The following is a 26,820-nucleotide window of genomic DNA, read 5'->3' as shown; positions in this document are numbered from 1 at the left end:
GATACAAGTGGAAAAAAAAGTCATGCTAATGCGCTCAGCGTCCCCTCTTCAAATCTGACAAGTCAGCAAACCCCTAGCTAAACACAGGCTACATTTACATAACCACAAACAACACAGCCATGCCGGACAGTAACTAGGTAACTTCCAAGGAAGAACTTATCTACAACACTCAAAGCCAGTTCTCCAGTCCTAACTTTAAGCAGACATTTTAGGTAAGGCGACACTGACATGAAACTGCAGTTTTAAGCACTGAGCTATGCAAGCTCACACATATTTTCTTCAGTGAGCACAGTAAGCTGATAGCAACACACCAGAAAAAGTTATCCTCCTTAACCCCTATCTAGATGCTTTATTATTACTGCTATTCAAGCACAGTCAGCCTACTTGACATTAAATTAGGTTTCTCTCCACAAGCTAGACGCATGGCTTAACTCATATTTCAGGGAATGCACACTTCAGTCACCTTCAGCTTAAAGAACAAGGAATTCCTGGTGATTTTTTTGTCAAAACCTTCTGGAAAAAAAAAACAACGTCTATGCCACAGTTTAGATCTGCATCCATTCCAATCAAGTACCACCTTCTGAGCAGCTACAGGTTCAAGCAAACAAAGCACTTAAATATAATTACATTACACGGATCTTATTTTATAATTTAGGTATGTTTGTTCAAAGTCTGTTGAAAGAACAACACCAAAGTAACTCACGAATGTCAGTAGGTCAGAATGCATTTAGAGTTCAAAATGTCCGATTTATTAGAAAATTTAAAGCACGAAAGATTGTACAACACATTCATTTTACACAACAGGGGAAAAGTTATTCCCCCAAAACATATGTGTGCATGTATGTATATATATGTATATTCTAGGTTAGAATCATTAACGTTAATATTAAGAATTTGAAGCACACAAAAAAAATATCAGGTCACATTTGATGGTGCAAACAATTACAGGAAATACAGCCTATTGCACGTTCAGGAAAAGCCCTCTCTTCCCACAGGTTTGCACTAGGCTGATAAAAACAATCCAGTTTCCTCGTTATTATGATGTGCGCTTTAAACATCCTCACTACTCCACAAAAGCCTTATTTACACGTAAGAAGTTGAAAGCACACTTATGCAAAAAATATCTGTAACCTAAACAAAGCTGTGACTTTCCTATTTTATTATGAAATAGTTCATTAACAGAAGTTTCCTCCATACACTGCTCACATTCATGCCCATCTTAAAAACAAATGCTGTCAAGCTGAGACCATCTACTAAATTAAGCACTACGATTTTTAGAGATCAGACAAGAGGACAGAGCTCAGAAAGGAAGACGTGTTTTGGCTATCAGGAATAGGTCAAAAATGAGATGCGTGTTCTGAGACCTACTCAGATTAGATGTATAGTTAGTCTAAATTTCTGAGTTCATTTCTGCGTACAATTACAAGGAGTAACCAATACACAAACCTGTTTTAGTTTTTAAATTTCAACATGTAAAGCAAATATAATTAAGAAGATGGGCATTCTGGTAGAGAAAGCAATCCTATGCTGCTTCTGAGCTCCCAGGTTTGTGGTGTTCTTTCTTCGTTTGGGCTGGTAGAAAATAAAACACAAATGCTGACAGTCCAACAGTTGTCAGAAAGTACTGGACTTCTCAAACATAAACAGAACCTTCAGGAGGATGGTCCTACAATAAGCACCACCTGGACCACAGAATTCCAAGCAAGAAGCAGCACACCAAACCCACAGCGTCAAGGGGAAACACCAACACTACATGCTTTTACATATATACAACCAACACATGCAGACACCCGTCCCTCTTATTTTTTTTACTCTCACGGGTGCAAGGAAACAACTCATGGAAGTGTTAAATATTATACTTTTAAAGCAACGTTTTGAATCTTACAGACTCTTCCAGCAAGCTACAAAACTCTGCTGGAGAATGTCAACGCAGCAAACAGCTGAAGGCAGTGAAGAGGTGCCTTTAGGCAGCCAGGACAGCTGTTGCACTGAATGAGCTGCTCTGGCCTCTCAGCTGTGCATCACTATGACTATCCCACCTATGTAATACTGCCTATATGCACAGGCCGTATACAAGTCCGTACCAACAAAGACACGCACACAATTCCACAGCTATTTCCGTCGATCTTTGGTATGTGCTCCTAGATGAGTTAATTTCGCTATTCAAGTTCCTAATGGCGTTCAGAGGCCGGCCTCACGCTTCAGAAAAAAAATAACTGGCGCCCCTTAGTGTTCAGATTTGGAAGTCTTCAAGCAATTGACTCATTTGCATGAAACATTTTTTTTTTTCCAACATTCCAAAAAGTTTTCTGCCTCCACAATACTTCCATCCAACTGCCAACGTAAACAGGAAAAGCAAAATCGCTTAAAGGGATTGCAGAAATATTCTTGAGACTATTTAGAAACACAGTATTTGGTTTATTTTAATGAAGTGCACAAAGAAGAGCTTCAACATAACCCTTAGACAACTTTTTCTCTGAGGGTCCCCACAGCCCTCGTTTGGGAATTGGAATAGTTCAGAAAACAGTTGTCCAGAGCATTTAGTAGTTTGAAAAAGAAAATCAAAATCTCAGAAGGTGCCTGGATTTTAGATATTCCTTTGTGTGCTTTTTGTACAGAAAATGTTTTCCTCTCTTTTGTTCTCTGAGGAAAAAAACCAAAACAACACAACAAAACAAACACAACAATCTGGGCCTCCTCTGGTTCGAGTACATGAAGCTGAAGAGGTTCCAGAATTCAGAACTCCAACACCAAGTCCCCGTGAGGCTCTTCTGGCTTCAGAAAGCGAACAAAAAAAAATATGAAGAAATCTTCTGAGTTATGCTTCTTCCCACTGTTTCCTATACTTCTAAATGTAGTGAACAGAATGCTTTCTGGGGTGAACAAGAAAACACCAAGTTCTATGTAGTTTTGCTTTCCACATCCAGATGTGCTGCTGTAAGTTCACCTCCCAAAATTCTTGAAAGTAAAACCAGAACTTCCCATTATACCGCATTATCCCACGGTCCATCTCCTGTGCCGTCCACTTTTTCGTGCTGCTCCATTGCTCATTGCGAGGACACCATTCCCGATAGGTCGGGTTTGCAGCACTACAACCACTATCTGTTTTTCACAGTCTCGGAGAGGGCGGGGAGTTGTTCTACCAAATATAACCAGAGCCTTCATCTCCCGAGGTCAACAACTTCCCAAAGTTCTGTTATCAAGGAGGACTATGTCCACCAACAGGAATCCTAACTCTGAGATTACGAAACTGGGGTAATTTCACGCAAAGAATCTCAAGAAGTTGAGGCTGCATAAATAATTCCTAGCTTTAGAACGTGTTACAAATACGACAAACAGGTCTAACTCAGTGTAAAGCCTGAGTTTGAGGTGGAGTGAAACAAAATGCTTCTAACGAGAAAACTAAACGCGCGAACCCAGGCACAAAGCAAATTTAAGTGCCACGAACGAACGATCGCCCGGCCTGACGTCCAGTACAGTGGGGCTATTATCACATGGAGAGAGCCGTGTGGGACGCACGTAGTTGCCAGCCTTTACTTTCCCTTTCCCCCCAGACGCGGTTACCCATCAACAGAACGTGGCCCTAAGGGGCCGCGCACAAAGAGGGGCACCCCCTCCTTTTCTCTCCCCCCCCCCCCCCTCTCCTCTCCCCCTCTCCCAGAGCAGGAGCTGCCCCCGGGGCCGCCGGCGCCCGGCCGGAGCCAACGAGGCCATTTCGTAAGCACGGGGTGTTTTTCTCCCCGCTCAACTCGCACATACGAGTCTTTCAAGTTAGTTTCTGCAGAAGGGAGAGCAGGGAGGAGAGCCGGCCCTCTCCCTACGCCAGGGGACCGCCAGCGTTCCGCGGCCGCTCCGCTCGGGTGGGGCGCGCCGCGGCTGCAGCTCGGCCCCCCGCCCCCCGTAGGCCCCGCTCCCCCCCTCCGGCACCGGCCCGGCCGCGCCGCGGGCCCCGCTCCTCCTCCTCCCCCCGGAGCGCATTCCTCAGCTCCGCGCCTCTCTCCCTCCCCCCCGGCTCCCGAGAACGGGAGACAAGAGAAAATAAAATAATACTAAAAACGCGGCGGAGGAAACGCCGAGAGCCGGGACCCGCGGCGCGCAGGCAGCGGCCGGGGCGGGGAGAGCCCGCACTTCCCCTTTGTTTGGGGCGCACCGGCAGAGCGGAGCGGAGCAGGCCCGGCGCTGCCCCCGCCGCCGCGAGGGGCCCGGCTCGGGGAGGGACGGTCCGGGCGGGGCGCGTACCTTCGTCCAGCAGCCGCTCGAGGTGGTTGAAGATCCCGCAGAAGTTGGGGAGGCTGCTCATCAGCTTCTTGTCGTTCATCAGCTGCATCAGGTAATCGGGGCTCGGCTTCGGCTTCTCCTTGGCTTCCATTTCCCCAACCATATTCCAAGCCCGCGCGCACAGGGCGAGCGCCCGCAGCAGCTCCGCCGAGCGAGGCGACGGCGACACGGGGCGCCCGGCGGGATCGGGCGGGCCGGCGGGGGAGGGGCGGGGCGGGGAGGGAGCTCCCCGAGGAAGGAGGAGGAGGAGGAGGAGGATTCCGAGCCGCGAGCGCCGCGCTCCCGAGTCCGAGGGGCCGGCGGGGAACGGGGGGAAAAAAAGAAAAAAAAGCAAAGTCGGAGAGACCCCGCTGCGGGCGCGCCCTCCGCCCCGGCCGCGCGGAGTCGTCGCCGCCGCCGCCTCTCGGGGCCGCCGCTCCCCCGCTCCGCGCGCCCTCGGCCGGTGCAGTCCCGGCCGCGTTCCCCCTCCTGCTGCCGCCGCCGCCGCTCCTCCCGCGCCGAGCCCGGCTCCGCTCCGCGGCGCTGCCCCCGACTCCGCGGCGGGGGAAGGGAGGGAGGGAGGCGGGGAGGGGACGAGCGGGGCGGGCGGGCGCTGGCGCTGCCAAGGAGCCGCCGCCGCTGCCGCCGCCGGGCTCTCTCCGCCGGTGCCGCTGTTGTCGCCGCCGCGCTGCGCCGGGCGCGTCCTCCTCTGCGCCTGCCGCCCGCCCGCCCTCCCGCTGCCGCCGCCGCCGCCGCCGCCTGTGGCTGTGAGCGTCAGCCCCGCCGCCGCCTCCTCACTTCTCCTCAGTTCGCTCCGGAGTTCGCTTCAGTTCAGGCTGCGCTGGCAGCAGCGGCAGCGGCGGCAGGAGGAGGGGAGGGGGCAGGGCCCGCGGGGGCGGGGACATGCCGGGGGCGGGACGCCGGGCGGGGCGGCCGTTACGCGGCGGCAGCAGCGCCGCTTGGCGGAGCCAACCGCTGCACGCTGCCAGCTGCCCGCGCCCAGCGGGGCCGGAGGGGCGGGGCCGCCCTCGGCCACACCCTCTCGGAGCCTGCGCGCGGCGCGGCCCTGCCGGCTGGCGCGGTGGAAGCACGCGCGCACGGAACTCTTCCAAACAAAGTCGCGGCGCTGCGCCCGGTCCGCCGGCCGGGAGGGGACGGGAGGGGCGGAGCCGCGCTGCGTCACGTGCGTCCCGGGGGCGGGGAGAGCCCCAGCGTCTGCGCCCGGCCTTTACAACCGCGCTTCGCGCCGCCGCCGTCTCGCGCGGTGAGAGGAGTAAACGGAGCCGCAGCGGGAGGGAGGTGTTCGGCCGCGCCGCGCATGCGCCGCCGTGGGGGGGAGTGAGAGGGGGGTGGAGCGCGCGGCGGCGCGGCGCGAGGAGCGGTTTGTAATCCTTAAAGCGGCCGCGCGGCTGGAGCGGGGAGCGGCGCGGGCTGAGGTACGGGACGGCGCGGGGGGACTCCGCCGCGGGGAAAGGGCGCGGAGACGGGGCTGCGGCGAGCCACCCTCCTGTCCGGCTCTTCAGCCGGGCCGCCGTCCTCTCTCCGTTGTGAGCCGCTTAACGCCCGCCTGCGGCGTCGGGGGCCGCAGAGGGACGCCGGCCATCTCCGCCTCCGGCGGGGGGCGGCTGGCGGGCGGCGCGGCGGGACGCGGAGCTGCTTGGCACTTGAAGAAGGTGAAAGCGCTGGGTTAAGTCAGGGTGAATAGCGCTTCCGGCACCAAAAGCACCGCCGCGATACGTCCCCGACTGCTGTGTGGCGTTCCTGGGTGCTGCCGAGCTGCTGTCCTGCGGTTCCCGAGACAAAGCGTTGGCGAAAACGTAGAGACGGCGTAGTTCCCATCGTAGTAAGAACGCCTTGGGGGTCTGCTGCCCTTCCGGCCTCTGTTGGATCGTTCTCATTTCAACACCTAGAACTCCTTGTCTAAGATAGTCACACTGCTTTGTATGTCGCTTCCGTTTGGTTTATGTGAAGTAAAATGCAATGGTTTATGTAAGATAAGACTGCTTCCATCATTTAATTTTTTTTTTAATCATCTTTATTATGAAAGAGAGTAGCGACTTTGCAGGCTGTTTTGCTTTGCTTTCTACAAACGTGGGTTGCTGCTCCCTCAGTTGCATGCCCGGAGCACCCTGCAGCGTGGCTATGGATGATGACACGGTGCTGCTTCTATTTAGTAACAAGACTGTATTTGTTCCATTCCTCTTCTGTTTTAAAAGCATGATGAGCAATACCAAACTTTACGTGCCAAACTAAACTGCCGTCCTTTTCTGCTTATTATGGATCAGCCTGAAGGGTGGTGCGTTTTTGTAACCATTTATTGATCTGCTAGTTTTTGAGCAGCGAGTGGGAGAACTGCTGGCTGAATGCTCTGATCTGATTGAGGCCGTCAGTGTCAGACTGCGGGCAGCATCTTACAATTAGATGAGCTTAGATAATGTCAGAATGATTATTCTGGACTACCGATTCTCACAGTAAAAATAGCGTATGGAGATTTGTCTTTTCAGAAGATTCAGTACAGCTGTGCCCATGCTGCTTCTTTATTGCTTCCTGCGCATAAACTGCTTCCACTGCTTGGATATGAGCAGGCGAAGCAAGCACACAATATAAGGTAAGAAACACCAACATGAGGTATGCAGTAACTATCTGTTGTCTTACCTACTGAGAACAATAAATCTTGTACTAAGCTATTTTCCATTTATTTACTGGTGAACAAGATGTCGCGCACCAGCAGTAACTGGAATCACTCATGCATTTCAATGCAAATTCAAGCTCTGCTTTGCCACGCGTTAATCTGAATTGTTTTTCTAATCTGAACAGTACAAAAATGGAGGCAGAGCTACATGCTGAGGCTGCCTATGTAATTAAGGATAAATGACTTAGGGAAAACCTCCCATCTTTTATTTTGTCATGAGTGCCTCGAGACTGAATTTAAATCATTGGAAAAATGCCCTTGGAAAAGCCGAGTGCTGTGACAAAATGTAGATAATGTGCCATTAGTTTTAAATAAGTAGATCAGTATGACATCTTTCTTCATCAAGTATCCTGCAAAAAACAGAAAATCTACATAGAAGCCTGTCTGCATACCTTGTGTTCTATCTTCCTCCACCTTCCTGCACTTCCAGGAAAGGGGAATGCATGGGAATGAAGGTTGAATCAGTTCTGCTTCAAGAGCTACATGAAGGTATAGCTCCCAAAAAGACTGGCCCGCCTGCAACCTAATCTACAGAAGCAGCAGAAATACTCCTGCTTTGGGTTGAACTTTGGAGTTTTCACAGGGGGGGAAGAAATATAGAGGGGGCAGGGCTGGGTAAACAGGGATTGTGGGTTGGGAGGGAGATGTTATAGTATTGGTGGGGGCGGGCATCTTTTTTTGCTTTAGTTTTTTTGTTGGACACTAAACGGGTCCTGGGCTTGTCAAGGTTCTTCAGGTAACTACATAACCCATTAGTTTCTGTCGGAACACCAACAGAAGTCCTTATCTTTAACTCCTGCATTTTATCTAGGTAGCCTTTCTTGTGTCATATAAACTGTAGTATTCTCCGGCAGTTTATTTTTTAAAGGTGAAGTTTTATTGCATTAATCTAATCTTGAAATAAGAAAATATATGATAATGCCAGCAGCAGTCTCAGTCTATGGCAGTAAAGGCCTTGCACCGATCATAAAAAGCAAATTCAATTACTGCTATAGTGTTCATATCTGATAGCAGCTTGGGAAGTAGGAGTGCTGAAGGTTGATGACTACTGGGAAACATTCTTTAAAGCATCTCTGTTGACTTAGTCATAGGCATATGCAGTTGGATGGCATCAGCTTTCTGAAATGTTTTCTATAACAGGAAGACACCAACGTGCCTCCTTCAGGAAAGGAAGCAGTTCTTCCCTTACCCATTACAGTCATCCAAGGAAAAAATACTACTCCAGGACTGCTGTCAATTCATTCACAGTGTTCAAGACGGTAGCAGCTGTAACTATGAGGCAGCAGATGCGGCCACTACCAGCTGGACATCTGAAATTCATTCATCTCTCCAAGGTGACTAAAATGCGAACAGAGTAATGTTTAGAGCCAGACTGAAAATATCAAGAACATCAACAATATTCAGGTTCTGTGATGCCTGGCAACTGCTGAAAAGCTATGTCCTTTGACATTAAGCCAAACCGACAGCTAACTTTTCAAACAGAAGCCATAGTAGAGCGTATATGAGTTTTTTCCAATGACCGCTTCAAGTTCTTTAGGTGTTCATGCTAAAAACTTAACCTGTCTACTCTTGTTCCAGGCGTAACTGTCTATGGAATTGGATGCTTCATTCCAGTTTGAATGTTTTCCTGACACAGCAGACTTGAAAAGATGCTCTGACTTCATTTTAAATCTTAGCACAAACTTCAGCTGTTAAGCTCAGTATATTGAATCAGAAAACATTTTGGGTAATCACTGCACCTTATTTGTGTTCACAGTCAGCACTAGAACTAGAGAACTAGAACTACCTAGGGCTGCAGTTGTGCCGGACTCCTGAAAAACCTCTATAGAGAGCTAGAAGCTTCTAGAGAGCTAGGGTTTGCAGTGGCTTCATTTCACGCTCTCAAGTGCAAGATGAGAAGGATGTTTCTCATATGCCACTTTTACTGTAATGGTGCTAAGAAAGGCAGAAAACAGGAAGAGGGAAAGAGAGACATCTCATAAAGAATAGAAAAAATACTACCAACAGTTAACGTAAAGAAAACAAAATGGAGCTATACTGAACATAAAATTTACCTACTTAGTTTCTTGTTCTTAGCAGCGCTTAGATTTAAAAGCCACAGGGGAAAATACAATTTTCACAGAATATATTTGAATCATGCACAATTAAAAAGTTTTGTTTTTTTTTTACCTCTAACCTCATAAACTTCCCTCTGTCTTCTAACATGCAAACGTATGCATTGTTTTGCACATTTTGCTGTTTGGGTAATCAATATTCCTACTAGCTCATTAAAAGAAGTCTAAGAGTCTCTTGAAATACAGCGTGTGCACTTCTAATGTTTCCAGTCCCATCTGCGGTCCTATAGGTTTAGTCAGAGTGGTAGGTATTCTGATTTCCATCTGTAAAGCCACAGAAGTGCTGCAGTAGCTGTACAACCGTAGGTTTCAGTACAGAAGAATTTCAAATGGCTTCTGGTTTGTCTCTTCTGGAGAACTCTTATTTGAAAACAACACGTATCCTGCCTGTGCCATGGATTACAGAAGTGAGAGCAGTGGTGATTATGTGCTGCCTAACTCTGTGGAGGCTCTGAGGCCATTGCTGAATACGTCTGCCTAGTTAACACATGCTCAAGTTAAGACTACAATAGTAAGTTATATAGAAATTGAGTATATTAAAATGTCTTAGCAGCCATTATTTGTTTCATACGTGCCAATTTTATCATCTGATTTACATTAGCTATCTACTTTAAGCCTACCCAGAATACTGTTCTGCATTTAATTAAGTGATGAAGTCAGCTACTTAAAAATAATGCCACCAGCAGGTTTTTTTTTGTTCTCAATGTATGACTAAAAATACAATGTTCAAAGACATTTCCGTTTAAGATACATAATAAAAAAGTATTATTTTTTTTTTCACAGTGGAGTATTTTCACACTTGCTATAGAATTAAAAAGTAAATTAGCATATTTATTTTGGCAGCAACAGTAGCAAAGAGCTGTCAATTCTGTCAACAAGAAACCAAATAAGTCTTCTGTTTTTGAGGCATCCCATGTTTTGGTAGAACGCCATATTATGTTGGTTATTATTGAATATAAATGAAATGCTTTCAGCCTTAACTTTGTAAACTGATTGAAATTCATCTGAATTACTACTAAGAGCAAGTAGAGCTTAAAATGCAACTGGTAAAAAAGAATTAACTTTTCCTTTCAGTGTCTGAAATGCAAACGTATGTGTATATTGACTTATACTGAAGCATTGCTGGAGTTGCTTATGCTTCTTTACATTCAGTACACAAAAAGTAGCAGTACTTGCCCAAGGAGTTTATATTTTAACTGGACAGAAAACGTCTATATGAATTACAGTGAAACATTGCATTTTAAACTGTCTGGTAATGAACAAGAATCATTTGTATTGGCTGAGCTTTCTGATAAAATATAATCAAACTAATTGAACAGATCCAGAATCTTTTTTTTCCACTCAATCTTTCATATATCCCAAATCTTTGCTATTTATTAAATCTTATAAATAATAATAATAAATCTTATTAAATCTTAAGTCCTTTATTATTTACCTAATGGTGGCAAATTAAGAGACATACGTGGAGTAAGGAAAGAAAAGGAGCGAGCAGTATGAATCTTAGATGCTTCAAAAGCTTTCCTCCAAAGCAAAGGACATAGTGCAGTGCTACAGCATCATTGATTTCCCATGCAAGGCTGTTATCCTTCCACACTACAGTATGGTCAGAAGCGTGCAGTCTGCTTTCTCTACTCATAGCTACTATTGCATTAAAAAAACAATACAAAACAAACAAACAAAAAAACACAAAAAAACCCCTACAGAAATGGTTTACAATCTTAACATATTTTTGTGGGGTTTTTCTTTCCACCTGCTATTGAGAATAGGAGGTCTTTCCTGGAATATACCAGCTATCTGTATCATAGAATCATAGAATTGCCTGGGTTGGAAAAGACCTTGAAGATCAAGTTCAACCACAGCCTAACCATAGTACCCTAACTCTAACAATCCTCTGCTAAATCATATCCCTGAGCACCCAATAGCCCATTTCAGTGTTTTCAGAAGCTGTGAAACATTTTGTAAGGAAGTGCTTCAAGTTGCTAGGATGAAAGCCAAGTATATCAGTGCCACTGTACCTTGTATAGATTTGAGATCTCCTTGCTGATACAGGAAGCATCCCAAGGCTTGTGCCACCTTTGTTGGAAACTGTAGACTGGTGTCCCAGTTTGACTGTCACTGGAGCTAATTTTGAGGTACAATTGCTTCACACAAGATCATTTGATCTTGTTTAGCTAGTGCTGTATCCCACTATTAATGCTGAGTTACAGTATTTTTTTATTAAGAGAACACAATATGAACACAATAAAGGTTAGGATTCACTTGCCTCATGTTGTCCTGCTTGGTGCCTAATCAAATCTCCAGAAGGTCAATTTTCTTTCATCCTGTATCACATCAGCCTGCTCTGTCTGGGAGCTTCTTACATCTTGAGGACATCCAAAACAGCTGCTGCAAGTTCTTGCATAGGCATCTGAATCTCGCTGTAAACATACAGAAACATTTTTTTATTAGTCATTTTTGCGCTCAGGATAGCTTGAGCAGCAGTTTGGGTTCAGGATTCTGACAAGAACTAAATTACTCTATTGAAAGTAATGCGGTCATTCCCTAGTTCTGGCTTTGAGAAGTCAATTATTGTGTTGGATAGGCCAGAGAGTTGGAGTGGTACAGGGAATTACTGTGTGAAGTCCACTAATAGCATAAGGGCAAAATTGAATAATTTGATTTGAATAAATTATTGCAGATTAATTTGAGGTGTTTGGAAATTGTTTTACCATATTAATAATCTCAGTTTACCTTCATGCAGATCCAGTTCACGAGCGTAGATGTTCCCATTCATCCTGAACATGAGAAGCTTCCACATACATACATAATGACTTTTCTTGTAACTTACAGATGTCGAGGCCACTTTCTCAGATAGGTACTTTTATGTGATGGAATTTATTTACAGTTTGTAAATAAAGAGGATCACTAAGCTTTAACATTATCTTTTATGGTATTGTATTTGTTAAAATATGTATCTGAAGGCTTCACAGAGTTTTCACTTTTTGAGCGTTTCCTTCATACTTTGATTATGTAAAGGTTGTTATAGTGATTACAGGTTTTTGTTTTTGCTGGACATATGATAGTTCTCTCCCTCAGGTTTTTAGCCCTCACTTTGACATCCTGACATTACTGAAGAACTGTTTCCCCCGCAGCTTGAGGGGCGGAGAAATGCAGAAGAATCCCACAGAGCATACTCCACTATTCAGTTTACATAGCAATACCATTTTGTTACGAGTCAACAAACATTTAGTATGGTGTGCAGTATGCTTAGAAACAGGTTGTGGCAGCAACTATAAAGAAAATGTTACTTGAGGAAAGACAAGAAGTTCCCTTGAGTTTTTATGATTTTGTTTTGATTTTAGAAAGTCAGCATGAAACCTTGTATTAGGTTTGCCAGAATAGGCAGCTTTCTTTTTTACCCACTCTAGAATAATCTGGAAAGTCTCTGTTACTGAGGTAGCCTGCAAACCACATCTCCTTTAGAGGTAAAGAGGTGGCACTACTGGATGTTTCTCCATTTCCAGATATTTTCTACTTTTCAAAAGTCATGAAACAATTGATAGAATGGCCAAAGTTCATACCAGAGAATGTTTTTCCTTTAGCAAATCAGTTCAAATGTATACATCTCTACCTTGGTTTGTCTCCCACATAGACTATTTATTGTCATCCATCAGATTTGTGCACACCTGTCTTACAGGTTAGTGGTGAACTAAGTTTCATCCCTCTGGCTACAGATAGATCTTGGTGCCTTATTAGATGTCTATCTGAGTAGGTGGAGCTCTGTGTCAGAGTGGCAACAGGTGATTAGTAAAGGCAGTTGTATGCCTTTTATTGAGTGTATGCTCAGGCTTATGCTTGAGATGTTATGTTAATATGTTTGCTATGTTGCTCCAACAATCAGATTCTCAGGAGGTCTTTTAAACACTATTAAAGAAACCAAGAAGCTTAATTTAATTAAGAGACTGAATTATAAAGATTAATTTGATAACTAATTATCAGAAGTACAAAATAGTAGATTAGTAATATAATAAGTGAACATTACCAGTAAGTTACAATCTAAATGACCAGTTTTGCATACAGTATTGATGTAAATCTTGTGTTTTATCTTCAGATAATAAATGTGGAAACTAATGAAAAATATATTTATTTTATAATATAAATAGCCAAAAACCTGCTGTCATTTAGCTTTTTATGACTGAGAATTTTGTTTTGTGTGAAGTCATTATTCATGTCTTCTTGCAGACTTTAGTGGCCCTTGTATCGTTTTGGCTGAAAAAGACATCTAAGCACAACATCTGCAAACTGTCAGCGAGTGTATTTAGTGATAGAATCCTTCAAAATCCATTTGATCTCCGTTTGTGGAGAAATTAAATTAAAATAAAAAGCATCTAAAATAATTGCAGAATTCCCTATACAGAGTTGGACTAGATCTCCAGAGGTGCCTTCCAGCCTAAGCGGGTGGCTCTGTACAGTTACAAAAATGAAACCGCGAGTTTTATTGGCATTCTATTATAATATTTATATCTGTAATTTCGATATTTTTTTTTTTTTTTTTTTTTTGCAATGCCATTTGCTAGTGGAATTTTATGTATAAATATACATAGCATTAAGTCCAAACTGTATAACAGTGTGACTGTATATACACAAATAGATATAACATGCTTTAAGCTAGAATGCGACCTTTCTATTTCTCATTAATTGTCACATTGCCTTGAATGGCTTTTCACACAACCTACCTGTCACTGTACCAAAAAGGGGAGGTTCACACGTCAGTGTGAGGGACAAACAAGTAGAGATGCGTTTGGAGAAATCTGTCTAGGTTCTTCTGAAACACGAAGAATTTTGCTCTCCTCTGGAAAAATTACATGACTGAACATAATTAAGAGGAAAGCACACACATCCTTTGAAACGTTGCCTTAGCTAAGCTAGCCTGTTGGGTCATGCGCGAAAAACAGCCAAGCCCTAGGACTGAGATTGTATTGACAAGAACAAGATGAATGGCCCCCTGGAGACTACAGGGTTTGTATGCTCGTTTCCACCACCTTTTCATCCTTTTGTACCCTCTTTCACTTCATATGCAGATTAACTCAAACCAAGTCCTCACAGTCCTCACTAAATACTCTTTTTCACTTTAGTTTTGGAAGGTAGGCAAGGATCTAAATATTTATGAGCTTTTTTCCTCTGGTTTATGATACACTCTTGTTAAATGTTGAGGAATTACGTTAATGAATGCATGCCTGCACACACAGACACAGAAACCAGGCAAAAGGAAGAAACACACAAAGCGTTGTCAGCTGTAATGTCAGCACTTACTAAACAGTTCCCATGAAAAATAAAATAAAGGCAAAGATTTAAAATCTGTTGCCAGGAGAAAAAATAAATTGTACAGCTGAGCACAAAAGAAAAGAACAAAGTTTCATCTTTGCTTTCCTCAGCTGCAAATGTAACTCATTTCAACAGAGAATACATTTGAAATAAAACACATTAATTGAAAAATGAAAGCTTGTTGAAAGTCTTAACTGGATTTGTGTCTCCAGTAATGAAAAAGGCAAAGCCTCAGTACTGTGCAGTTTTCTTCAACATCAGCATGCTTCTTGTATTGGTTTTTTGTTTGTTTTTTTAAACATGATACAGGTAAGTAAGTAGGGTTACAAGTCTAACGATTACATGAAAATTTCTGCTATTGTTTTGATGGATATGATTATTTAGGAGCTTTAGATGTTGTGAGATTGAGGAGTTTTCCGGGAACTGAACTGTAGACTTATTATTTTCTTTATAAATACCAGACTACCCTGAGATTATAGCAAGATGTTAGAATATGAATTTGTTTTCATTATAGGGAGCTCAAAATTGTAAATTGGAGAGCTATTCTTAGATGGCAAAAAAAAAAAAAAAATAGTGCATTAAAATACTAGAACTGAAATATGAATGTAATTCTCTTAATACCACATTGTCAAGATGAGTCATCTTTTCAACCCTTAATCATCTCTACTCTGTGCTCCCTTTTTTCCCCTTTGGATGCCCACTCAGCTGTGGTAGAGCAGGCCCTGCTTATAGAAGTGGGACAGGAATTCTGTAGTTTTCTTTCATAATTGTGAACCAGAACACGAAATCTTGAAGTTTGCCTTCATGCTGCCGTTTAAAACTTACTGAAGCAATGGCAGAATGGTAACTCTCAGCAATAGTATTTCACTGTCTAGGTTATGTTTTTTGTATCTATAGATAGGCCGCTCCGAAAGCAATGCCTCCTATTTACTTCCATGGCAAATACGACAGATGCAAAGAGCACAGCAACACTGGGACAGAACAAAGTCTCACGTACAAAATGCTATTTTTCAGCATAGTCTCAACCATCAGCTTGGGATTTTCATTACCAGTGAACAAGAGCTTGCATGCCACACTTCTAAAAATCTGCATGGCTGTCTGGAATGTGACTTGTCTCACATCACTGTTGACACTGCTGAAACACAACACCTCACAGGGCTGAAACACCTCACTGTGCTCACAGCCACTGTTTGGTCTCTGTAAACATTTAGCAAGCATTAATGAATGTCAACGGGAGCCATTCTTCCTACATGGAGGAATTCAGTTCTACGCCTTTGCTTCATGGGAGCTTCCACTACAAACACAGTTGTTATCAGATTGCCCTTCTGCTGCCATCTGTCACACAATCACAAAACCTAACAGTGTTGCCAGGAAGGTTCAACCTCTACTGCCATACCACCAGCATAATAAACCTGGAGGCATTACTTTTGGAGCAACTATTATAGTATGCCTGGATTTCATAAACCATTGCCCTAATAAATATATTCCTGCTTTTGCTGTACTTCATATCAGAGTTGTTCAGTTTTGCATGTAATTAAATCCAATAAAGCTATCCATATCTCATTTATTCTGAAGCTGCTTATGTGAGCTTCAATCACTGACTTCGCTATTATTGACAACTTTGTCTGTGATACCCAACAGGTGACTGAAATGGTTCTTCACAGGAAAAAGAAGAGTTCAGAAAGAATTTCAGCCCAAGCTAGACATTATACAGCTATTTCCATCAGTCAAACCTCAGTCTGTCAGAGCGACACTGAAGACAAGCCTCACCCTCAGGAGTTTGTTTAGAAAGAGGCTGATGTGAGGAGCCAGAAAGTCTTGCCTAGACCAACAGGACTTCAGGCCTATGTGTTAGCTAGTTCACATTCTTCATATAAGATACAGGACAAACTAGTTACCCACTTTCTTCCTCTGAAACTCATTTGCATCCACAGTTTTAGAACCTATTGGAGTAACCTCTGCTTCCAGAAGATGAAAATGTGCAAAAGCAATTATGCAAGTATACCAGTAACAATTTTAATGGGTTCTTAAAGGCAAGGCCTTCTTTCCTCTTAAGTTTTCCTTCAAGAGTAAACCAGGATGGAATGCATTCCTCACTTCTCTGAATCACAGGATCCTACAGCAGATTCAGAATTCTGGTCTCAATGCAAAATCCTAATTTTTTATGGTTGGGGGAGGGGGGCAGGAGGGGGAAGAGTGGAGCTGATTGTTTCCAGGGACCAAATCAGGATTACCAGACTGGATACAATTCACAACAGTAAAAACCTTCCCTTAATTGTTTACTATCTAGAGAACTTGCTTTACACTCCTATGTATTTTTCTACTCTATTTTGTATATATGTATGTATCCAAGAATGGAAAAAAAAAAAACAAAAAAAACACCACCAAAGTTTCAGGTAAATTTGCTAAACATTTATCAATCATGGCAAACACTCAAAATGAGCAATGTCCCTTTTCCCTAAGGCTGACTCCAGTATTGCTGCATTTTATCTGCAGGCACTGAGGTACAGTCATGTTTCCAAGGAAGTTCTTTCTTGGATCTGCTTAATTTTTACACCAGGACTTTTCCAAATATATTCCTGCATAAACTTACCTTTTTTTATTCCCCCACAAAATATTTTCGTACACTCAACATACAATCAGCAACTTCACCAGTCTAGCTGTTCCTGTATTAATCTAGCAGAATTATGCCAAAGATCTGAAGGCGTTACCTCCATGGGATGACACTGAACTGGAAGGTTTTTGTTGATGTTTGTGATTTTTGTCTGAGTTTGAGATGCATCCTTATGGTATTCCTCTGTGGTGTCTAAACAAAGAGCCTAGGGTATAGCATATAAAACAAGTTGTCAGAATTTTTTCTATACTCAAATGAGTAAATTACTGATGGATGCACCCACAGCTTCTAGCAGATACGCTGCCCAAAGAGCTGAATCTACAAGTAGCCAAGCATTTAGATGCTTAATATGTACTTATACAAGTTTCTCTGAAGGCATTCCCTCATTAAAATAAATAGAATAAGAAGAGCAAGCGAGAGAGAGATGGGCAGGTTTCTTCATCATCTGATCATAGCAGGCCTACAAGCTTTCTTAAGTTAAAGTAGGTGATGTGGGTTCCCCCTCCCCCATTTTCAAGTGGTATACAACACTCAGATTTGTAGTTCACCCTCACAGGCATAGTACTGACCTCCTGCAAATCTGGTTTCCAGAAGTGTTCTTCAGACACCCAACATTCAGAAATTAATTGATGAAGGAACCTCAGCCCACCTCTAGCCTTGAAGAAACATTAGCTTTTGTACAGAGCTCCTCTAACAAGTGAATGTTGTAACACCGAAACTGCACGATGCTGGTGAAGCGAAACAGATTGTTCCTCCCTCTTACACAAATCAACTCCAGATTTCTTCACATGCTCTCAAGAGTTCTCAAGAGCAGTTGTTCTTCTAGGCAAGCAGCTTTCAATAACAACGGTGCCCACTTAGCAAAATTAAAGTAAATTTGGAAGAGTTTTTCTGTCCAAGGAGTGTTCTTCTCACTCCTCTTTTTCCTATTTCTCTATAGGAAGGGGGCAGGGGCAGAAGAATAGACTTCTGTTTATAACTGTTTTCTTACCTGTTATTTTTGCCAGCAGAATCTGCAAGCTTTATGAATACAAAACGGTATTGGAAAGACAAAAGAAATTGCTGGTGAAACACGGAAGGTTATGCAAGGAAAAATGCAGAACAAACTAATTATGGAATCTGCACTGTTTCTTCAGGAGTATACATTCCTTACATCAAAGCAATCATTTACCAGCAGTCTATTCCTGCCACTTTTAAACAATTACCATTAATAATTATCCCATTAGGGATATTCTACTGTAACTTGTGAGAAATCTTGTTTTTTTTTAAGAGCTGTTGAATATCCAGAATTAAATCTGACAAAAACTTACATAAACCTCAATCATCATTCCTTCCTAAAGATCATTCAGTGTTCCTAAACCATGTGAACCGAATTTGTTTGCATAAATGTATTTCCACCAAATGTCAATGCTTATAATGCTCATGTACTAATTACACGATCTAATTTGGGATCTTTTCAGAAAGGATTTCTGAATCAGTTCTTTTGCTTCCTTTAATTTGTCTTCTCAGGCTTTCACAAAAAATTAGAGCCATCCTCAAAGGTGAAAAAACAAAGTAGTATCTTAATTGTGCTGCTTATTTGAAGGCTTTTTTTGCTTTGTTTTTGAACACTGTCATTTTACCAGGGTGATTTTAATAATAATGTCTTACGAGGCAGTGGAGCGAGACAAAAGGTATCTGTATTCCACATCAGCTTTTAGCGTGGACTTTCTGGCTGCATATATTCCAATAAATGAAGCAAACAAAAGAAGGATCCAAGTGCAACAGTAAGGCTATTTTCCCACTTGAGCTTTCATCCAGTACAGTGGTGGGCACTACCAAGCAATGCCTGGCAAGCCTTCTGCAAAGTGCTAGTTGGTATTGAGGGGAAAGCTGCCCCCAGGCTGCTCCAGCAGTTGAACACACATGCCTGGACACATCCCCTGATGCTGCTGAATTTCTTAGCATGGACTTGTGAGTTTGAAGAAGCATGGGGTTATTCTATCCCTAGATCCTCCGTTAGTGAGGGAATAACTTCTTTCCTTTCTTGTTATCTGCTACATCTACTTGATTTATTTATTATTTATTTTAAACCAGAAACAATAAAGGAAGAAATGAAAATCTCTGTGTTATTTGGGAACAACTACAGTATTAGAACTTCAAATTGAAGTTACTACAGAGTTTAATGAGAAAAGTGAGAAAACACTCACATTTTAAGGAGTCTGATGAAAGAAATAAATTCTTTAGCTCCCACACAAGCAGTGACACAAATGGCTTTAAACTAAAAGAGGGGAAATTTAGGTTAGATGTTAGGAAAAAATTCTTTACTCAGAGGGTGGTGAGGCACTGGAACATGTTGCTCAGAGAAGCTGTGGATGCCATATCTCTGAAGGTGTTCAACGCCAGACTCGGTGGGGCCCGGGCAGCCTGAGCTGGTAGGTAGCAGCCCTGCCCACAGCAGTGGATTGGATCTGGGTGGGCTTTGAGGTCCCTTCCAACCCAGGCCATTATTTGATACTGTGATACAAGCGTGATATAGTATATACTAAAATAGGGCTCTTTTGCACAGCCTATGTTATCGTGTTCCTCTGTCAGTAGAGCTCAGATAATCTATTGCACAGCTTTTTGACAGAAACAATTAATTTGATAAACTCGACTGTTCTGAAAAAGCTGGGCATGCTTTCATGTAGGTATATATGACACATCACTCAAAACTGACCGTTTTACAACAAAAAATTGTAGTAGCTAGTATCTGCCACTCTCAAGTTATCTTTTAAGATCAGGCTGCATAGTTTATTATTTAAATTATTGCATGGAAAAAACAAAATCTACAAAGGATAAAGTTAACTGCCAAGCTGAGGGACAGCACAAGGAAAGCAGGGCCTAAACACAGGATGGGAGCTTTAATGACTGCATACTTGAAACTGAATTTCCTTGCAGCAGTAATAATCATAAATGAAGCTAGAAAGACAGTAACAAAACTGGTGAAGGACAATAACTGCACAAACAGGGAGCCTGCACAACACAACCACCAGCCACGGTGGTAAGCTAGAAGCTTTAAACCAGGAATTCAGAAACTTGCAAATCTTCTTCCTTTCTAGCAATTATAGTCCTAAGTAAGATAGAAGTAAGACAGGTGATTTTGACATCTGAGCCTCTCAACCAATCTCATCATGCTTCAGAACTGGAGTCCACAAACACTTCTGACTTCCCCTGGGCTCCCCAGAGCCTCCGTTCTGAATGTCTGTATAGTACCAGCTGCCAACATTTTTGGGAATAAATGTATTGAATACAAACTACAGTTTGTGTCAGGATTCCTTCAGGTGATGATAAATTATGCAACTTTGCAAACTAAAAGTGTGTTTCTTCCTTTAGCCCAGGGAACATTAAAAAAAATAAATAAATAAAAATAAAAAAATGTAAGCAGTTATTAAAGCCCTTCAAACCTGATTAAAGTCAAATTGCAAGAAGCATTTACTTTAATATAAAATATGCGCAGTAACACAACCTTAATTAGACACACATCTCTCAAGATATCAATAAATGTTTCCTTTCTGATAAGTCTGATTTAATAGACTGTAATAACAGGAGTGTTTCTGAAACATAATTTAGGGAAGTAGGAGAAATAAACAAACCCAAATATTTAAGCCTCGACACCAATTAGCAGACCATTCTTTTCAAAGGAATAGCTGAATTTCAAGTTTGTTAGCTTCAGCCAAACAGGGTAGTAAAGGCTTCGTTTTTAGAATAATTGGCTTCACAACTCTAGACAGAGCTTCTTGGGTGTTGGTATCTTGGTTCACAGAAGGTTGCACAAGCAACAAAACATGTGAGATGCTTGCTACCTCAGCAGGGAATTAGAAAATAAATTTCAAGATAGGCCTCAACATCTGGAGGTTTCTTTATTCTGCATCAGCAAGAGACCAAAACTGAGAGGTAAAAAATAGGATTCCTTATCTTGCATGACTATCTGGTAACAGCACGGTGCCCGGCTTAGCCACCTTGGCTGGATTACCACCTTATGTAATCTTGAAGCAAACAACGCATAGCATACGTTCTTAGACTTCTGTACTCATTCACTGAAGTACCTACGCTTCCTTTTTGACCCTTCACACCATAAAAACCTTCTGAATTTACCCAGAACCAGGAAAAAAATGAAGTTCTAGTGTCTGTTCACTGACAGGTTTCCGTTTTGATTTTGACACAGAGTGTTTGTTGAACTTCATCTTCCTGGTCATATTTCAGAGGTGAAGACAAAAGGAAAAAACAAGCAAACAAACAAAAAGCTGCTAGACAAAAGGAGAACCCAGCATGTCCTGCAGCACAGGAAGCAGTAGCAGGGAGGTTTTGTGTCTAGAGACAGCAATAAATGAAATATAGCAGCGAGCTAATCTTTAAAGCTCATATTAATTGGACTGTGAACAAGGCCCAGGGTGTAGAACAGACCTTTTCACTCGGAGATCGCACTCTATCCAGCCAGAAAAAGGAGAACAGATAGTCCTACACGTGTATGACCTGTGCAAACACTTACCTGAATCTGTAGAATCATTGTTCTGTCTCCTCCAGATGTTTTCTCAAGTATTGTCAGGCACTGATTTACCCTGTGGAAAAGCAAAAAGCCTCAGTTATTCTGTTGTCATAAAATGTCAAGGAAACCATTACATTTGCCCAGTTTCTTGTAATTCATAAGCAAAATTAAGTGTGAAGTCAGCATTGAGTTTACACTGCAGTTAGTTCATAAAACCAGTTATTTTCTGAACTAAAAAATGGCCTTCATGAACCTGCAGAGGGAAGATTCAAGCTTTCAATGGATGTTTTGATTCACAGATGTGAGGATTTCATCCTTCATTTTCTAGAATAATTAGGAAAATTACAGTATCTCTTTTAAAGAAACTTAGAAAAAAGAAATATCTTTTTAACTCCAATAACAGCATTTGACAGGCTGCCTCAGGTAAGTGGCAGCAGACATGCATTTCACCTGTAGCATTTTCTCTGTTGCATCACGTACTTAAATATGGTGAAATGAGAGTCCAGAATGAACAGCAGTAGGAAATGGAACATAAAATACAACAAAACTTCACAATATTATGAACTGCAGATTAACAGAATTGCCAACTTGGCATTTTCTTCTTCCTCTTGACAGGTTCAGCTGTCTAAAAACTGGAAATCAAAAGCAAAGAAACACATTGCCAAGTGCACATACATGCAGATATACGCATGTTTCATACAAGTAGTACTTATAATGACAGATAGGAATCGAGGCGTTTGCAAGTTGATGTTTTACTGACTACACCACACAAACTGCTGTATCACAAAACCACTGCTACAGCACAACCAATGGCCCTCCCAGACTATCCCTGTGCACTCAGTGGCGAACAGATGTCACAGCATGTCCTACTCAGAAACCTCAGTTCAGATTTGGTGCTGGAATGCACACATTTCCCTTCAATGCACTAGGACACAGCGGACTTCAGTTCATACAAAGGCCTTTGGTGAGGGGAGGAAGGTGAAGAAAAGAGCTGTGAGTTCAGTGACACTCAAAGTTGGTCTCTCCTTCAAAAATACAGGAGGGAAGAAAATCCATTGCTGATCAATAGATTTCTCAAAGCCAAACGACACGACTGGAGGACATTTCCCAGGATAAGCAGATAAAGAAGTTCCTTTTCACTCCCACCCCAGACTGGCCAACTCTTCCAAAATGTAAGATGCTGAGTTTTACCATCTTTCTGGAAAGTCTCAGCAGATGGGAAACAGGCCTTTCTCCTTGCTATAGCACACAGAAACCATGATGCATCAAAGAGAAAGGAGAGTGAATCTCAAAGAGCAGATAAAGAAGGCAACAAGCTGCTCCATGGTGACACCAGAGCACCTACAGAGTAAGCACTCCCAGAAAAGAGGAGGCAAACATTCATCCATGCACACCGGGGAGGAGAACAGAGTGCAGCTTTAAGGGCACCCCATACTCAACAGCAGCAAAAATGTAGTATGGGAGTAGAGAAATGTGAAGAACTCAACCAGGCAACAAAGCAAACTCAAGTGGAATGCAGAGGGTGGTGGAAAAGGACAGTGGGTATGAATGGACAGAGTTGCTGCAGCAAGAGGCGATAAACAGAATTCCAGGGACGTGACAGCATGTGCTGCAGAAAAGAAAGTTTGTAGCTTCAGATCTCTTAAGAACGCATTCATTCACTGAAACAGTTCAAAGCTCAGCATGTCCAGAGCTTCCCCAAACTATTTGTCCCTGAAAAGTTTTTTGTTTAATGTTGCTTTTCCAGACGTTAGACTGCACACTGGTCCGTACCACAGGTCTTCTTCCCGCTTTGCCCCATCACACTGGCTGCACTAAACCATAGCTTCCCAGCTGAATGTTTCACTTGTATTGCCATTTACTAGCAAGATCTTAATTCTGCAAGATTAGATACTGTACACTGATCAAAACATAGCATTAATAGCAGCAGTAGCCCTGTATCTTCTACTCTTTTGTATGCTACGCTGAATAAACAGCCTACTAAAGCTCACATTCTTTGCTATCTCACCTATGAGACGTTCCTATCCCTCCCCCCCCTTTCCTAATGCTTCTGCTCCCTCTCCTGACCCACAGCACACATATAAAGCTTCAAATTCTCACTTTTTTTCCCACCTGATCTTCCACTTATCCACGACCTTCATACAGCCATACTTACCTCCAGACAACGTATGTTCCCCTCCCCCACTTTTCCCAGATTTATTTCACTTCCTCCCCTCTACAGCTCAGCCCTCCACCTGCTCCTTGGCCTCCGGGTGATCCCTTTATAGCCTCTCAGACTGCTACCTCCTCTTCATTCCTTTCACCTGCTGCTCAGCTGCACACATGTAATTCAGACAATCAAATCTACTCAGTCTGCTCCGTCTCCTTTAATTTACCCCATAGCTCGTGGCTTCCTAAGCTTCCTGCATAGTTTCTCTCCTCTCTAATTAGCCAGGCTTTTCTCACTGGGCCACTCCCCCTTAGCTGTGCCAGCCTCTCTTTTCCAATGTCTCCCTGTCCTGCAGCAATATCCACCTTTTCTCATGGCTGATGCCAAACAAGATGAAGTTTTTATTTTGACTTGAGCAACATTAGAGTATTTCTATTGCCACTGCAGCTCTCCATTTTGCTGTGTTGTGCTGACACACAAACACAGAAGTTTCAATTAGCACATATAAGCTTGCCAGGGCAAGCATCATTCTTGCCTGAACTGTAAAGGACCTTTTAAGCGCTTAATGATAAATGCAGAGATTTTGACACCATCTTATTTCCAGAGGCCTTATTTTGTGGAAAGTAGAGCTCAGTGGTTCCTCTCCTCTTCTGTCTCTTCTTTCCCATTCCTCAGAACAGCTCAGGTCTCGTGGCAGAAGCATGATTTCACCAGGGTTCTTCTGTAACTCTAAAAGATTGCATCAGGCCTCACAAAATGCAGAGACTTTTAGGGAGCATCCACAGATATGTCCATCGTGTTGTACAATGGCACCTAACACTCAGCATCTCATTCCACCGTGATCAATAAATATCTTTCTCCTCTGAGCAAAGAGAGAAGCTTTTCAGTGCAACATCTGCAGAGGTGTTGTTTGTATAATGGAAGTATAATTTAAGAAATTATATGTGCATGTATATATATACATATATATGTTGAGTGATCTCCAGTTATCACAGCCCATTTCATGCATCAAAAGGGATTCTGATCCCGTATTCAGTTCCTCTGTTTATCCAATGACACTGCTCACTTGTCCTTTTAAACTCCTCCTAACCACACGCATACTGCTGCATAGAACAGATGGGGTTTATGCACAGCTGGCTTTTTTTTTTTTTCTTTTCTTTTTCTAAAACCAATCAAAATGAGCAGCCAGACGGGAGAGAAATTTGCAGAAATTCTCAATTCTTTCTGCAGGTTTAAAGATTATATGTTGTCATTCACTGATTATGCAACTCCCATGGTCACAAGCACCTGCTGGTTGCACATGCAAGTTAAACAAACTCCTTTTATATGCTACTGCATGAAATAAGGCACAAGCACACAACCCAGTCAGCGAGAGGGGCACCACAGCAGCCTTGTTTTCAGGGTGGGCTCCCTGCCCCTCCCAGCTGGGCAGAAGGAATCAGTGAAAGAGGACATTCTGTACCATGCACTCAGTACTTGGGGACAGTCAGGATAGAACCAGAATTTCCCAACTGGGCATGAAGAAAGGGGAGCTGCGGCTGACATTCAGCTCTGGCAACTTGAAGGAAGATTACAAATAGTTCATAACAAGCAGAAGTCTTTTTGGCAGTGTGTCACATGTGTATGCAGATAATTAATTCAGTTGGAAAAACTGCAGGCCAGGTACATTTAAAGCTCCTGAAACTCTTGGATGTATTCCTAATCACTGGAAGACACGGTTAGATGTTTTAGAACTTCACTATTGCAACTCCAGCTTTCAGATTTCTACCTTAAATCTCAGCTGCTTGATTCAATCCATTCAGCTCTAGCAACACTGGAAGAGAGCATTAAATCCTACTTTGTACTCTTCCGGTTCCTGACTATCAAATATTCAGACCCAACCATAGCAAATGCAACATTTGCTTACTGGCAGACTCTGTTAAGCAGTACTGTTCAGTCCTTTTGAACATGCCAGAAACCCCGGAAAACAACTTAAATAAATTTGGAAAATTACTCTTTCTGACTCACTCAGTTTCTTTCCTTTTTTTTTTTTTCCTACCACGATGAAGCACTGAACAGTAAGAAAGGAGGGTTCAGGAGCACTCAGGAGTTCATGTTCCTGCAGGGTCTGAGTTACAGATATCACTATATTGGACCATTTTATTTTTTCCAGGCTCAGAATGACCAGTTTTTTAGGTAAGTTGCTCTTCCTATGGAAACCAAGCCATCTAATCAATTAGAAATATGGAATCATAGAATCATTTGAGCTGGAAGGAACCCCTAAAAGACTCCTAGTCCAACTCTTCTGCAATCATCAGGGACCTCTACAGGCTGATCTGTCTGCAATGTCTGCAAGGACAGGGATTCCACCTCCTCTCTGGGCCACCTGTTCCACCACCCTTACCATAAAAAAAAACATCTTCCTCATATCCAATCTAAATCTCTCCTCTTTTAGTTTGAAACCATTCCCCCTTGTCTTGTCACAACAGACTCTTGACAGCTTGTCCTCTTCTTTCTTCAGACACTGAAAGGATCACAGCACAGTTCAGCACCCGCAGGTGGGTTTTCAACCAGTACTTGACTGGTTGACTTGGTTGACCCCTGTGTGGTCCCAAACTCACATTCTTTGAATTTCATTTCTTTATTTTAGAAGAATCCCAAAGTTAAGGCAAATCCAGAAGTCTAGATATGGGTCTGTATTTGTATAATCACCTCTAACACACTGTAGTTCCTGCACTGCATTATGCAAGGATTCATGGTTTAGTTTCTAGTCAATTTCTTTTCTATTTTTATCTGTCTTTCTTTAATACTTTCACAACCCCGTGGTTCTGTTGACACTGCAAGACAGGAGTCAGTCCCATACAGAATGCCATGTTTAGATGCTGCAATATGTTGCAGAATACGGAGAGACAGAAATAGAAAATGGCAAAGCATGTGCAAAAGTCATCTCATAAACTTTGTTAAGGCATTCTGAGTTTTTCTTGGAATGGACGGCATTTTATGGAAAATATTGAAGAGTATATATCACTATTTTTTAGTTTACATAATGACGGAAATCTTCTTAAAATTGTGGTCTTCTCTCAGTATAAACATATCTCAGTATATATATATAAATCTTATATTTAATCCATTGGAGCGAACAAGGGGGAAAAAGAGATAGTGCAGAAAATTACCTTCAGCTTCTTGGCTTCCAAGAAATGTTGG

General features: G+C 42.6%; 1 protein-coding gene and 1 long non-coding RNA gene across 11 annotated transcripts in view; both read right to left on the bottom strand.

Moving 5' to 3' along the window:
• Positions 1-5,009, bottom strand: part of QKI (QKI, KH domain containing RNA binding) — a 145,093-nt gene extending 140,084 nt beyond the window's left edge. For 4 of the 10 annotated variants that reach the window (XM_072331941.1, XM_072331940.1, XM_072331938.1 and 1 more), the window contains exon 1: positions 4,240-5,008. In XM_072331941.1, the coding sequence (XP_072188042.1) occupies positions 4,240-4,381 (142 nt within the window). In that variant the 5' untranslated portion in view covers positions 4,382-5,008. Of the gene's footprint in view, positions 1-2,100; positions 2,246-4,239 lie in introns of those variants that run through there. The other 6 variants (XM_072331939.1, XM_072331948.1, XM_072331943.1 and 3 more) reach the window with 4 other exon arrangements.
• A 3,139-nt stretch (positions 5,010-8,148) lies between these two features.
• Positions 8,149-23,719, bottom strand: LOC140250444 (uncharacterized). The gene is made up of 4 exons (XR_011903173.1): positions 23,644-23,719; positions 21,492-21,561; positions 11,327-11,480; positions 8,149-8,287 (listed from the first exon to the last, which is right to left on the bottom strand). It is a non-coding gene; the product is annotated as an uncharacterized lncRNA (long non-coding RNA).
• Positions 23,720-26,820: the final 3,101 nt, after the last annotated feature.

Source organism: Excalfactoria chinensis, chromosome 3 (genome assembly GCF_039878825.1).
Source record: "Excalfactoria chinensis isolate bCotChi1 chromosome 3, bCotChi1.hap2, whole genome shotgun sequence".
NCBI lineage: Eukaryota > Metazoa > Chordata > Aves > Galliformes > Phasianidae > Excalfactoria > Excalfactoria chinensis.
Note: the sequence above shows the minus strand (reverse complement) of the source record. Positions and strands in the feature narration are given on the sequence as shown.